Source organism: Lepidochelys kempii, chromosome 7, assembly GCF_965140285.1.
Source record: "Lepidochelys kempii isolate rLepKem1 chromosome 7, rLepKem1.hap1, whole genome shotgun sequence".
Lineage (NCBI taxonomy): Eukaryota > Metazoa > Chordata > Testudines > Cheloniidae > Lepidochelys > Lepidochelys kempii.
The window spans coordinates 61525266-61538772 of record NC_136386.1 but is presented as its reverse complement, the minus strand read 5'-3'; the positions used below and the strand labels follow the sequence as shown (position 1 = coordinate 61538772).

Genomic DNA, 13507 nt, shown 5'->3' with positions numbered 1-13507 from the left:
TTTTGTCACTGAGGAACTGGTTTGTGACTGCTTTTAGTAATATCATACAGTAAAATCTTATAACTTTACATACAGTGTTGCCACACATTTTACCAGGACAGTTATGATCAGCAAATTATGAGTTGTCAAATGATACCTCAGAAGGCATGCTTCAGACAGAATTTATCAGTCTTGTAAAAGAGGTGAACATAGGGTTATAGATTGTCACAACATTCTCAAACACATATTGACCACTGCTACGGACAGGATGCCTGTTTAGACACAGCAATGTTCAATGTAGCAAATCCTGTGTGATAAGCAATAATCAACTGGGGTGGGACCTGAACAATTGTTTGCTGCAGCTGATATACCCCAGCAAGCCTTCTGTGACACATGTAACAAGAATGATACTTTGTTTGCATAGCTGGGTGCTAAACCTAGTGATATCTGCACCATTGTATATGATGCATTTATGTCCTCTTTAGTGCACCTCCTGTTATATTTGGTAAGCTGACCACAGTATACTAAATCATCTCTCTCTCACACTACTTTTCCAGGTTCCACAGTCTTTGCAGAAATTCAAGGTGTCATTGATTCCTGCATTAAGTTGTCAGGAATGCCTGATCTTTCTCTTTCATTCATGGTAAACCTAGCAGTGCAATTGGCCATCTAAATGTAACTGTTTTGTGTTGTATTTCTAGCAGAGTTAGAACCCCCCCTTCTCCCTGGCTGCCCCCCACCGCCACCCTCCTTCCTGACTTCACCCCCCCCCAAGACCCCTGCCCCATTTAAACTCACTGCCCTCTGACCACCCCGATCCCTATACACATCCCCGCCCTCTGACCACCACCCTGAACTCCCCTGCCCTCTATCCAACCCACCCTACCCCCTTACCACGCTGCCTGGAGCACCGGTGGCTGGCGACGCTACAGCTGCGCCGCCCAGAGCACCAGGACAGGCAGCCGTACCACCCGGTTGGAGCCAATCACGCCACTGCGCACCACAGAGCACCAGGTCAGGCCGGCTCTGCAGCTGCGCTGCCTGGAAGAGCTCGCAGCCTCACTGCCTAGAGCATGGCACCGGCGGTGCAGTGAGCTGAGGCTGCGGGGGAACAGCAGGGGAGGGGCCGGGGGTGAGCCTCACGGGCCAGGAGTTCAGGAGCTGGGCAGGAGGTTCCCCATGGCCATAGTTTGCCCATCTCTGGTCTAACACCTCTCTGCAGCAGCAAAGCTAGGAGGCTGGAATGGGAAGGAAGGAATGAGCCAACTGATATCAAACCTTCACCAGATGTGGGAGAAGCTTACATCTGTCTTGCTTCCTGTAGAACCCAAGGCTTCTGGATGATGTCAGTTTCCATCCCTGTATTCGGTTCAAGCGTTGGGAGTCTGAAAGAGTGCTCTCATTTATTCCTCCAGACGGCAACTTCAGACTGATATCCTACCGTGTGAGCTCCCAAAAGTAAGTTTTGTGTTCGCTATCCAGCCTTCACTTAGGACTTGTCCGCACAGTGCGTTAGCCCATGCAAGAGGGGAGCAAATTCTAGTGCCGACTAGGATGTTGTGCACTCAATTGCCTGTGTGGACCCTGCTGGCATGCACTAAAAGTTTCAAACAGGATTTATTAATGTTCCCTAGGGAGCTTTTAGTACACACCAGCAGGTGCCACATGGGCCATTTAGTGCACACCATGGTAGTGCACACTGGAATCCACACCCCACTTGTGGGCTAATGCACCCTCTAAACAAGCCCTGGAATAATCTCATGAACATCTCAATTTGCTCTGATTTATGATTTAATGACTAGAATTCTCATTATTGCTAAATGCATGTTCATGGGTAGCTGTCTGAGATTTATTTAATCTGATGCTCTGTCACAGTTTTTCTAACATAAATAAACCCTTCTTGGCAGAGATGCTGATATCATCTCAGCTGTGATTGTTCAACTGGGCAGATCACTAGCTTGTAACGGAAGATTTAACTCCTGATGTTTCCATTGCTAGAAACTGCTCTGTAATTAAGACGCTATCTCTCTGTAGTACATTGATCTTCACTGGCTTTAAACAAACCTCCACTAAACTGCAATTATCTTCAAGCTTGGTTTCATTTTAATGTAGGCAAAAGTGAGAATGTGTCCAGTCAGATTGCCTGTAAGTACCTTTTTGTATGATTGTTGTAAAACGGTTCACCACCACTAGAACTTGCTATTGCATTACAAACCACTAACTTAAGGACTTTGATTCTCCCCCCCCCCCCCCCCCTTGGATCTTTTTTAGTAGAGTATTACTTTCTGCTTTCAAGAGAAATTGGTTTTGATTTATCCTACCAACACCATGATAGATATAAGAATCCTCTGCAAACTGTACTTTTATTTGCCCTAATGCATCTGAAGTAGTCTTTTAATTCCCAGTTTCTGTCTTCAGCTTGGTAGCAATTCCTGTGTATGTGAAACACATAATCAGTTTTAAGGAGAACAGCTCTTCAGGGAGATTTGATGTTACAATTGGACCTAAACAGAATATGGGGAAGACAGTGGAAGGAGTCATTGTGACGGTTCATATGCCAAAAGCTGTACTAAACATGAACCTTACTTCCACGCAAGGCAGCTATACATTTGATCCCGTCCTTAAAGTAAGTCTTGAGCTGTTTTATTTCTGTCTTTAAATTCAATGCAGACAAAATTAAAGAAATCAAGAGAGAGCTTCATACTCTAGAGTGCTTTACGTACCCTAGCAAAAATACAAACTTAACCATTCAGTATAGTTTTATGATGATCTAAAAAACTTCTGGTTTCATTATGTTTTCTGGTAAATTTTTAAGGGCCACAGTCCTCTTTGAAACCACAGTTTGTATCTGTGTTACCATAATTCTAAAAGGGACCACAGAACCACACACTTCCAGTTCGTTTAATGCATGTTCGCACTTTGTGTCAGTTTCACTGGTGGTGCCTGCCCTTCCCCCAATGTCTGTGAGAAGACATTTACTTGTAACTGCTGCAACAGAACTTTAAACTCAAGACAGCAAGTACCAGGCAGGCATTAGCTGCAACAGGCAAAATGGTCAGCAAGTAGCAGACGAGGGGGTGGATTTGGGTATGTTTACTGTTGCTCTCATGCCACCCGAAAAACCTTTGTAAACAAACAGGGAGTGTAATGGAAAACAGTTGACCTATAATTTTGCTTCTCAGAACTATGTTGGAATGATATATTCAAACTTATGACTCTTGCACATGGGGGTTGACACCCAGAACTCAAAGTTTTCTTTGAAGCTTAAGAGCAATTGTAGTAGGATGGGGTTTGGGCCAAGGCCCACTACTGTATGTTTCATGTCACTTCCTGGGGCAGCAGTAAGCTCAGAAAGTTGCCAGTTAGCTCTTGCTTTGAGCAAGAAGCAACAGTTCCCCAAAGAAACAGACTGATTAAAAATGAAAATAAACTACCGAATCAAAGTGAAGAGACCCCAAGGCAGAAAAAACATACTAGAACTTTCCCCAGGGGAAAGGGAAGGTGGGCGAAGGAGCAAATAGCCCCAAAACACAAGTAAAACCTACTTACACATCCAGCTTCTGGTTCTTCTCAAGTTGGTAAAATCATGCAAATGATCAGTGTCCCTTTCTACCCTCGTTCAGGAAAACTCATTTGGGAAGAGACAAAATAAAAAGTAGGGAAGAAGACAGAAAATTTTGCTGTCTTCCCCTTACTGTAACACCTTGTTGTGTATTAGTACAGAGATACATGAAATTGTGTCCAAAGGACTGTGTATGGCTTGGAACCAAAACTTGATTTACCTTAATAGTCTGCTGGCCTATCATGCACCACAGGACATTTGATCTGCCCCTGTAGAGCCAGGCAAGCACACATTGTGTCCATTCCTACCTCCTGTTGAGTTCAATGTATGATCAGGCTGCAGTCGCAAAACCCTGTTCCTACAGCTCTGCTGACTTGTGTCTGATGCCTTTTGCCAGTATGGTTTGTCCTGTTAATTTTGGTACATTAAAAGCTTTAATGGACTGGAGAGAAGGGCCAAATGAGGGCTTTTGTACTAATCTTTCCTTCTAAAAGAGTAACAGTCATGTGAAACAATTGAACCTATAAAGCCCTGGTGATGCAGATGGTCTTCTAACTGCAAATCCCTCCTCTTCCTTCTCTCCACCCCCTCCAATTCTCTCCTACCTGGGTACCTGCTAGCTTTATGCTGCTTCCCCTCCTATCTCTCGTGCCCTGTTGACTTATCTGAGTTATTTATCAGGCACCATTGCTAAGGAAATGGGTCCCATTAAGGGTTCCTGACCCCTGGTCATTGCTCTTATCTGGCAGCAGGAAGGCAGATTCACTTTGGATTTAATCCAGGCAAGGGTCCTGCCCAGACCTGGTGTCAAGCTGCCAGATATTTTTCTACAGACTAGCTTCCCTGCCCAACCCACAAACTAGCAGCTAGATATTAACTTTACAAAGTATTTGCTAAAATTCACTCACTACTTTTTTTTTTTTAGGTGTTAACTTGGGACATTGGCAAAATTACCCCTCAAAAGCTACCAAATCTTAAGGGCATAGTGAATCTACAATCTGGAGCCCCCAAGCCAGAGGAGAATCCCAGCCTAAATGTTCAGTTTAAGATACAACAACTAGCTATTTCAGGTGAGATAGCTGCACTAATCAGAACTAATACGATTGGAGGAGGTAGGAATAGGGGTCTCCTAGCATTGAATTGGAGCTGCTGACCCAGTGAATCTGCAGAACACAAAGCAGAGTTCATTCAAACAGATGAAGTTACCTTGAAACACTAACAGTTTCATCTTGCAAGTAGAAGAGTGTGAAATCTTGATGATTTGGATCATTTCTCATGGCCTTTCCAAGGCAAAATAGTGGGCATTTCACAGGCTTCTGCCTGGAACATACATGAACTTCTCTGGTGCAGGGCGAGGAAGAGTTTAGTGTGCGGCAGTATGGTTTTCCTTAGGTCTTTGACTTCTGTGGGCCTAGCACAGAAAAAACCCATCCTGATTATCAGTGACCATTTTATTTTGGGAAATTATTCCTCCTCCTAACTCTGGTAATCATTGAAAGTTCTTAACTGCCTCCATCAGCTTCAGAGTAACTCCCCTAGTTTCAGAGCATGAAGGCTACAGGGTTAATACAACCATGGAGGTGAAAAATTAAGCCTGCAGGCCCCAGTCCTACAAACAAAGTATGTGAAACCAATTGGATTTGTGTAAAGTTACTCCCATAAGCAAGTGTTTGCAGGAACAGGGCCTCAACCTTAACTCAGGCGTATTCTATATATTTGATTATACACTTGCAGAAAACATTACTTACAACCTAATGAGGTGGGAATGAGGATCAGTGAGGGCAGTGGGTTAGCAAGGGCAGAAGACAGTGGTAGTGTAAGCACCTTCTCCCTGGGGAGGTTCCAGAATGCTGTGGTGGTCAGGTGTATAGCAAATGATCAAACCTGGCAACTCAGGCACAGCCTCTGGAGCTGCAGTGCAGTTGCGGAGGCCACTCACCTACTGAAACGCTGCTCAACTTGCATTGGCCTATCCGGAGGACTTTCTAGACTCCACAGTGCTGACCTCGAAGCTTACTGAACGGCTGAAATTTGTGTTGCCAGCCAAAGCCCTTTTGAGACATACACGTTCCCTCTCTATTTTGAGTTTTTTTCCATCTCTTGAACCTGTGCTAACGTGCGTTTGCTAATGACCGCATGCTGTATAGTGCTTATGTGAATAACTAGAGACTTGAACAAATCCGGATTAATGGCCTCAGTTCTAAGGAAAGACTTTCAAAAAGGTGTGATTAACTTCAGCTTGGAAATAAGTGCAAACTTATAACTGTGAAGGTAACTAACCATTGCTGGCATTGACCAAGGGCTGCTGTAGTTTTCCATTGGTTGAAAACTTTTAAAGCAAGAGTGGATGTCTTTGTAAAAGCTCTGCTATAGTCCAGTGGCCTATTTAGCTGAGAGGTGGAATTATTAGGTGTAGCTATTGTACAGAATGTGCTATGCAACAGGTCAGAATGGGTCTGTGTACCAGGATCTCTCTCTCTCACTTAGCAATATAGGAGAGATGGGGTGGCCGCACTGCCAGGTTAAGAAGCCGTAGCCTAGAGGAGGATTACAGTCATCCCTTCTGGCATAAAAATCAACTGAGAAAGAAAGGTTAGAAGAGAAACCAATTCAAACTGAACAGTAGTGCTTGCTAGATGGAAGAACTAAACTCCTCTGCTCACATCATTTCCAAAGCAGATTATCCAGACTTCAAGGGGAGGCGAGTGTGAAAATGTAAACTCTTGCTCTTCATGTTCCCCTTTGTGTAGGATTGAAAGTAAATCGCCTTGACATGTTTGGAGAGAAATACAAGCCTTTTAAAGGTGTCAAGTACATCACAAAAGCAGGAAAATTCCAAGTCCGGACATGAGAAGATGCTCTATTTGCCAGAGCAAGTAGTACTATTTTTTTCCTTCAGATTTGGAAACTGCGACCACTTCATGACATATGTTGCTATGAGGTGCCAATTGAGTAATAATGCACACTAATTAATTTGGGATCAAAGCATTTCTGTTCACAGCAGCAATTCAAATGAAAGTATAGTCTGTTTTTTATAAACATGGCTTTAAACTAGGTTGATTTTTTTTCTAACATAATTTCACACTTTTAATAAATTCTTTTGAACAAGGATTGTTTGAGGATTCACAGAATGCCGCTAACACACAGTCAAATAAGATACCAATGCCAGAATTGCAGGTGGTGAAGCACACTGGCAAAGGCCATGCAACCCAGCAGGACCCTCTTGTGATGGCAGGTCTTACTGCTGCAGGGTGAGAGAATACTACCCCTTCTCAGAGCCTGCCATGAGTTAACATTTCACAGTGCAGCATGATATCTCTTCAGAACTAGAATGCAGCAGAAAGAATGGGTCGGCTTCCAGGTGAGCATGGGACATGTCAGATTTGTCACATGCCTTGAGACCCTTTCTGATGAACAGAAAAATCTTTTGCTCATGTTTACAAGATACTGCCTTAGGAAGTGTTTGCCTTACTCGGCTTTCATTTGTGCCACCAACAGATGAGCTGATAAAATAACCTTCTGCATCCAAACCTGGGAGTGATTGTTGCTTCAGTACTCCACTTTCTTTCCACTTCTCACCTTACTTTGTATTTTTTTAGAAATACAGTTAAAGGAAAATCTGTTTTTATGTAAAGCCTCAGCTTTGATTTAGAGGCACTTCCTCTTCGAAGCAAATGCCTCCAGACTTGTGTGCCATGTGTACATTGGAGTGTAGCTTTTAGGTAGCACAGTAGAAAATGTAAAATGTACGTAAAAATTGTATGCTTTATTGTAATTAATTAAAATAAAAGGGAACTTTGCTGCAAATATCTCCGCTTGTAAAAATGTATTTTTGCTTATGACCTGCATATCTCCTGCTCTGGCAAACAGCACATGAAACTTTCTTATACAAACAAAGCAACCACCAGTTACAGCTACCCTTACCAACTTGCTCACCTCTCCAGTGTGAAGGAATAAGTACCATCACTAACAGGACATGGAGGTGATAAGCCATTCACTTCATTTAGCTTTGCTGCTTAAAAAATATTGAAATGTATAACTGTCAATCACCTTCCTAACACTAACCACTGGGTCTTCTCTAAAGCTGAGAACAAAACCACTTATTAGGCATTGGCATTGTCTGGACTGCCAGTTAAATGAATGTGCCATGAAATAGACTGAGGTCCAACATTGCCTCATTGTTAGGAGGAGCAAGGAATCGGGACACTGCAGTTAGTGTCCCTACTTTGCCACTGACTTTGCTGCTGGACTTGTGCCTATTTACCTGTAACAGGGGTAAGTAGGTATTAAGACCTGACCTGAGAGGAAAAGATTAACCAAAGCAAAGGTCCGCAGCCTAAACTTTCAAACCTGGATAGTAAAACTAGCTTTCTTAATTCTTATTTAAGCACTTAACAAAAAAAAAAAAGCCTGACTGAGCAACTCCAGCTTCCATTGACATTAGTGCAAGTTGTAGGTGTTCAGCTTGTCTGAAAATCTGGCTAATTTTATTTAGGATGAAGCGTAACTTTTGGTATCCACGCTTATATTTGGAACACTGATCATCTTCTAGGTACAATCAATGTCGCAATCAACATTCTGAGAGAGACCGAATAATTACTACTTTTCAACCAATGAGGAATTAAATATTTGCATGTGTTCTCATTGGACGGGAGTTAGTTGATTATATAGCAGAGTAACGCCTCTCTGTTACCTTGAGCAACGAAAAACTTCAATTCAGCCCATAATTCCTCAGTCAGGTGTTATGGGTAACAAGAATTTTCCCTTAAGGGCCACTGGAAGTGCATAGTGATTTTCAAGTGCTCTAGAAAAAACGATCATTCTGTAAGAAATGTGCTGTAAATCTTTGATCTCACAAGTACAAGCAATGGACAGCTAGAATTTCAAAATTATAGAACATTACAATCTTTGAATATCCAGTTAAAATGTAACTGCTACCCTCAATTCCCCAAGGAAAACTGTTTGCATGACTGTATCCAATCCATCCGCAGTGCAGGTTATACTAACATCCTACTGAGGGCTTTAAAGTTAACAGCAGATTTAACAAGCTTAAAAATAGGAGAGACACTAGTTACACCCAAGGCCTCGTACGTTCTGTGACAGGCTCTCCTCACCACACTCTGTATCGCTCCAGTGCAGCAGCCTGGAAATGCTGCAGCAGCTTCATTTAAAACTGGTAGTTCCATGGAATTAGAAGTAAAAATGAATCCAAAGCTACCCTAGACAGTGTACTTCAGTGTCTTACACAAAGTCATGCAATGAGCCACACAGAGTTCATAGATACTAAGGTCAGAAGGGCCCATTATGATCATCTAGTCCGACCTCCTGCACAATGCAGGCCACAGAATCTCATCTACCCACTCCTGCGAAAAACCTCCCACTTATGTCTGAAGTCCTCAAATCATGGTTTAAAGACTTCAAGGAGCAGACCTGTGCCCCATGCTACAGAGGAAGACGAAAAACTGCCAGGGCCTCTTCCAATCTGCCCTGGAGGAAAATTCCTTCCCGACCCCAAATATGGTGATCAGCTAAACCCTGAGCATATGGGCAAGATTCATAGGGGCCAGATACCCAGATCTGCTTTCCTAAACTGGAGTATAGTGTCCAGTTTCAAACACTGAACATATTCAGCACTGTTATGAGAGTAAAGTCCTGATTTTGAAGGAAAAGGGTACGCAAAGCTCCTACATCTGAAGGGACTGCTGTTCACATTTTCTCCCACGAGATGTCATTTATCTACAAAAATTCCAGTAGGAGCAACCTACACTATGCAATAGACTGATGGAAAAATAGGAACGAGCATCTAAATTCTGACTTCACCTAAGTGAGAAGCTCAGCTTTCATTTTCAAAAAGTTCCTAGCCCTCATTCTTGCAAAGAAAAAATGGAAGATGTGAAAGCAAAAGGTTCAGCTGGCAAAGGAGAATACAACCTGTTTACAATCATGGCTCACAATTTTTTGAACAAGGTTGGCAATGCTGGAATGACTCATGTCATACTGTACCTAGAGCTGTCCTCTGCCAAGTGTCTACTTTTCTCCAGCACCCTATATGAACTGAGAGCCAGGTTCCTCTCTCACATTAGTAGTTCCCAGATTCTTTCCTGAACTGTCAAATGATATTGTCTCCTTGTGGAAGGCAGAGGTGTTATTTAAGTAGGACCACAGCTTTAGTGCATCTTAAGGACCTTTTGACAACTTACTCCCAATTGCACAGAACATTTTGTTTCTGAGCTGTAGCAATTGTGTACATGGAACAGTATTAGATGCCTTGTGTATTAAGGCCATGGCTACACTACAGACCTCTATTATCATAACTACATCACTCAGGGCTGTGAAAAATCTACACCCCTGAGCGACCCAGTTACACCAACCTAATCCTCCTGTGTAGGCAGAGCTACCTGGGTGGGAGAGCTTCTCCCATCAACATAGCTGCTGCCTCCTCGGGAGGTGGATTAACTATGCAAACAGGAGAAGCTCTCCCATCGGTAGAGGAGTGTCTTCACTGAAGTGCTACAGCAGCACCGGTGCAAATGTGCTGCTGTACATGAAGACAAGCCCTCTGTCTGGCTCTGTTAATCACACTTCATTTTACTCTCCCTTTCCAAACATTGGTTTCTCTCTGACAGCAATGAGGAAGAGCCAGCAGCAGCCCAGTCTCTGCATGCCAGTGATAGCTCATGAGCATTAGTTTGGGAATGTGATTTAGATTAAATCTTCAGGGCACTTAAGATGTGCTATTTCCTCTAAAGTACTTGGCGAAGTTACAGCATGGTGTGCTTCAACAGGTCGTGGCTTGGATCCACAGAAAGGCCCGTACAGCATGCTGCTTTGCCTACAGACCTTGTCTTTGCTCCAGCCTATAAAAATATCACAGAATGGATGAGCACTATACAAAATAAGCCTGTTTGATAGGTTTAATGTGCAACACTATGTTGTAAGTACCAAGTGGCAGGTTTCCATCCCTTAAATTCCAGCTGACCTCCAGTCCTGTTGAAAATCTAGCTGCTGTCAATGCATTGGTGGTTTACTCAAAGCCATGTTTTTTTCCCTCTTAAAGTTTACATGGACAACCAAACCCTTGACTGCCTCTAAAACAATGATCTACATCAAACCTAGCTCTTAGCGATAAGTAAAAAGCACTATTATTTTAGTGGCTATCGTCACTACAGTACGAGTCTAACCCTCTGCTAGCACACTGCTCTTCACACACTCCTGTTGCCTGGCTGTCTCAGTGAAGCCCACCCAAGCTTTTCTCCAGCGGCAGCTACCAGCCCACAGCAGAGGCTACAACAGTGGAGGTGGCAGGTCAACTTCTTGCATGTCTCATTTATTATGGGTACAGTATAAATAGTTGCCCTGGACTTACTGTAGCAGATATATCTTACAAGTGGATGCAGCCTGGGGATGGACCTTTCGTCAATGAGGATTGATTAGCTGCTTCCTGGCAGCAGGTGGATTCCAGTTCAGAGCTTGGTTCCTTCCCATCAGACCAGCTTCAGCTGGAGATTGAGGGCAGCTCCTAAAGAAAGGCACAGACTTTTCCACTATGCTCTCTTGCAAAGAAATCCCATCTCCTGCTGCTACTCCCAGCTGAAGTTGCTATTCTTAGGATCTGAGGGCCAAGGCAGAGAGCCATTCCTTCTTCACTCCTAGAAGCTCTCATTCTTGTTCGCCTGCTACTGGCTCCATAGTTAAATTCCAATTCAACCTAGTGCCTGTACAAAGAGGGAAGCTGTGGCGTTTATCTAAACCAGAAGCTGTTAATTTTTTTTATTTAAGGAATTATTTTTAAATCAACTGAAAATAAATTAAAGGGGTCTGCCCTCCACTCTGCTCCAACTGCCAATCTGAACCTTCCCTCTGCTTGAATAGGAAGCCTAGACGCACCTTTTCCTTGCACCACCAAAAGAGCTTTACAGCACCAGCCCTTCAACAGAGCCACTCTGATTTACAGACCTCTTTTCAGGTGCCCAAGTCACTTGATTCCACCTAAATGCTGGCAATGATATCTTGTCTATGGGGCACCTTCTGGTTTAAGACGTCAACTGCAACTAGGGTAGGAAAATTCTAGGCAACAATCATTGGTGCACTTGTCCCGTCCTAGGCAGAAAGCAACATGAGGCCAAGCAAGCTTGTTGGGCCTTACTGAGAGGCAAGTGCACCAGATCCTTTTGTAAACACACTAATGGCTGTCCCTGCTGTATGGAGCAACACACAAAAACATTACTCCAATGGGATCTTGTCTGATTACATCCATGCTATTGCACCTCATGTTCCCTGAGGTTTCCCTGCCATTTTGGAAAGAACACAGCTTAATTAAACCATGAACATGCTTCACACCTAGTTCAATGAAATGCAGGGAGGCAGGCTGGCTGCCCACCAACGCCATCTTTTCCCTATTGTTTTTCTTTCCAACACGACTTGTGTCTTCAGGCAGCTACAGAACTCCAAAAAAATCCTGAGACCTAAGCCACACTCAAAGGCTTGGAAAGGCAAAGATGAGTCAGGCTACCAGGCAACTTCAAGGGGTCCAACACTAACACACCAATCCTAGTGGAGCTTTATGGGAATACCATTTTTCAGGATGATGAGGGATTTGGTACCTGAAGCACAAGACACCCCACCCTAAACCCTTCCATCTATTTTAAGGGTATCTTTTATATACCTTCTGATGTGAGTGAAGCTACCAGCAGAAAAAGGCTGGCAAAAAGGTCCTTTCCCTTCATCTCTCACTCCACTGTCAAAATGGCAGTCACATGGGAATAGGGCTTTGTTAGTTAATATGAAAGGCTGACCAACTGCTAGACTTCTCCCAAGGCATTACTTGGAGAAGGCCAAGCCCATAGGATGTGCGTGTTCCTATGTAGCTATGAATGTTTTAACTCATTTTTGGAGTACATGGCAGCTCCTCTTATGCCCAGAGAGGGTATAATTTAGACACTTTTGAAACTTCCCTACCAGACTCTAAGTTTCCCTAGGCCCTTAACAAACTTACCTGGCACTGAGCTGGAATCTGACCAGGAACTAGATCTCCCTCATAATAGAGAAAGCAAACTCAAAGTTGACCTTCCTTACCTCCAAATCTGCCTACTGACCTGTTGGCACTTGCATGCAGGATGGCCACGTCCAGCACGGTCAGTAGTTGCTTGATGAAAGTTGACAGCAGCCTTCCACCACCATGTGACTATTGCCTCCAAAACCATGGGGTAGTCTGGCAAGGACTTCCATGGTGTTTCCTTGTGCCCAGTAGTCTCTTCTCCAACCTCCAACATAACCACTCTGACTCTTCAGGCTAGACAGGTGTGCACCCAGAAACTGCTTGATCATATGGTTCAAGCAGGACTTAGCACTTCTGAATGCTGCCTGATGAATTTTGCCCATATGCTCAGGGCTTAGCTGATCACCATATTTGGGGTCGGGAAGGAATTTTTCTCCAGGGCAGATTGGAAGAGGCCCTGGAGGTTTTTTGCCTTCCGCTGTAGCATGGGGCACAGGTCACTTGCTGGAGGATTCTCTCCTCCTTGAAGTCTTTAAACCATGATTTGAGGACTTCAATAGCACAGACATAGGTGAGAGGTTTTTTGCAGGAGTGGTGGGTGAAATTCTGTGGCCTGCATTGTGCAGGAGGTCAGACTAGATGATCATAATGGTCCCTTCTGACCTAAATATCTATGAATCTATTAACTATTTCCTGTATGGGCACCAGAAATTTGTCCTACAAGGTAAGTGAACAGTCTGCACAAAGTACCAAAACATTTAACCTCCCCCACCCCTCATTGCAATGCTTTTTTCACTTTGTACGACAAATAATAGTTATGTCAGAGTCCTCCATGTATTAAACTCATAAGTGTTGACTCTTTCAGATAACTTGTACCAAATCAGAGCCAGAAGCCCACGTAACTGATAGAAAGATAGAATCACTACTCCTATTCTGAATGTATAGAAATTGTTAGGTTACCTATTTAA

General features: G+C 43.5%; 1 protein-coding gene across 4 annotated transcripts in view; it reads left to right on the top strand.

The window, feature by feature from the left end:
• Positions 1 to 7348, top strand: part of AP3M1 (adaptor related protein complex 3 subunit mu 1) — a 45044-nt gene extending 37696 nt beyond the window's left edge. For 2 of the 4 annotated variants that reach the window (XM_073353150.2, XM_073353151.2), the window contains exons 5-9: positions 537 to 622; positions 1304 to 1437; positions 2398 to 2605; positions 4467 to 4611; positions 6292 to 7348. In XM_073353150.2, the coding sequence (XP_073209251.1) occupies positions 537 to 622; positions 1304 to 1437; positions 2398 to 2605; positions 4467 to 4611; positions 6292 to 6392 (674 nt within the window). In that variant the 3' untranslated portion in view covers positions 6393 to 7348. Of the gene's footprint in view, positions 1 to 536; positions 623 to 1303; positions 1438 to 2384; positions 2606 to 4466; positions 4612 to 6291 lie in introns of those variants that run through there. The other 2 variants (XM_078853786.1, XM_078853787.1) reach the window with 2 other exon arrangements.
• The last annotated feature ends 6159 nt before the right edge of the window (positions 7349 to 13507 follow it).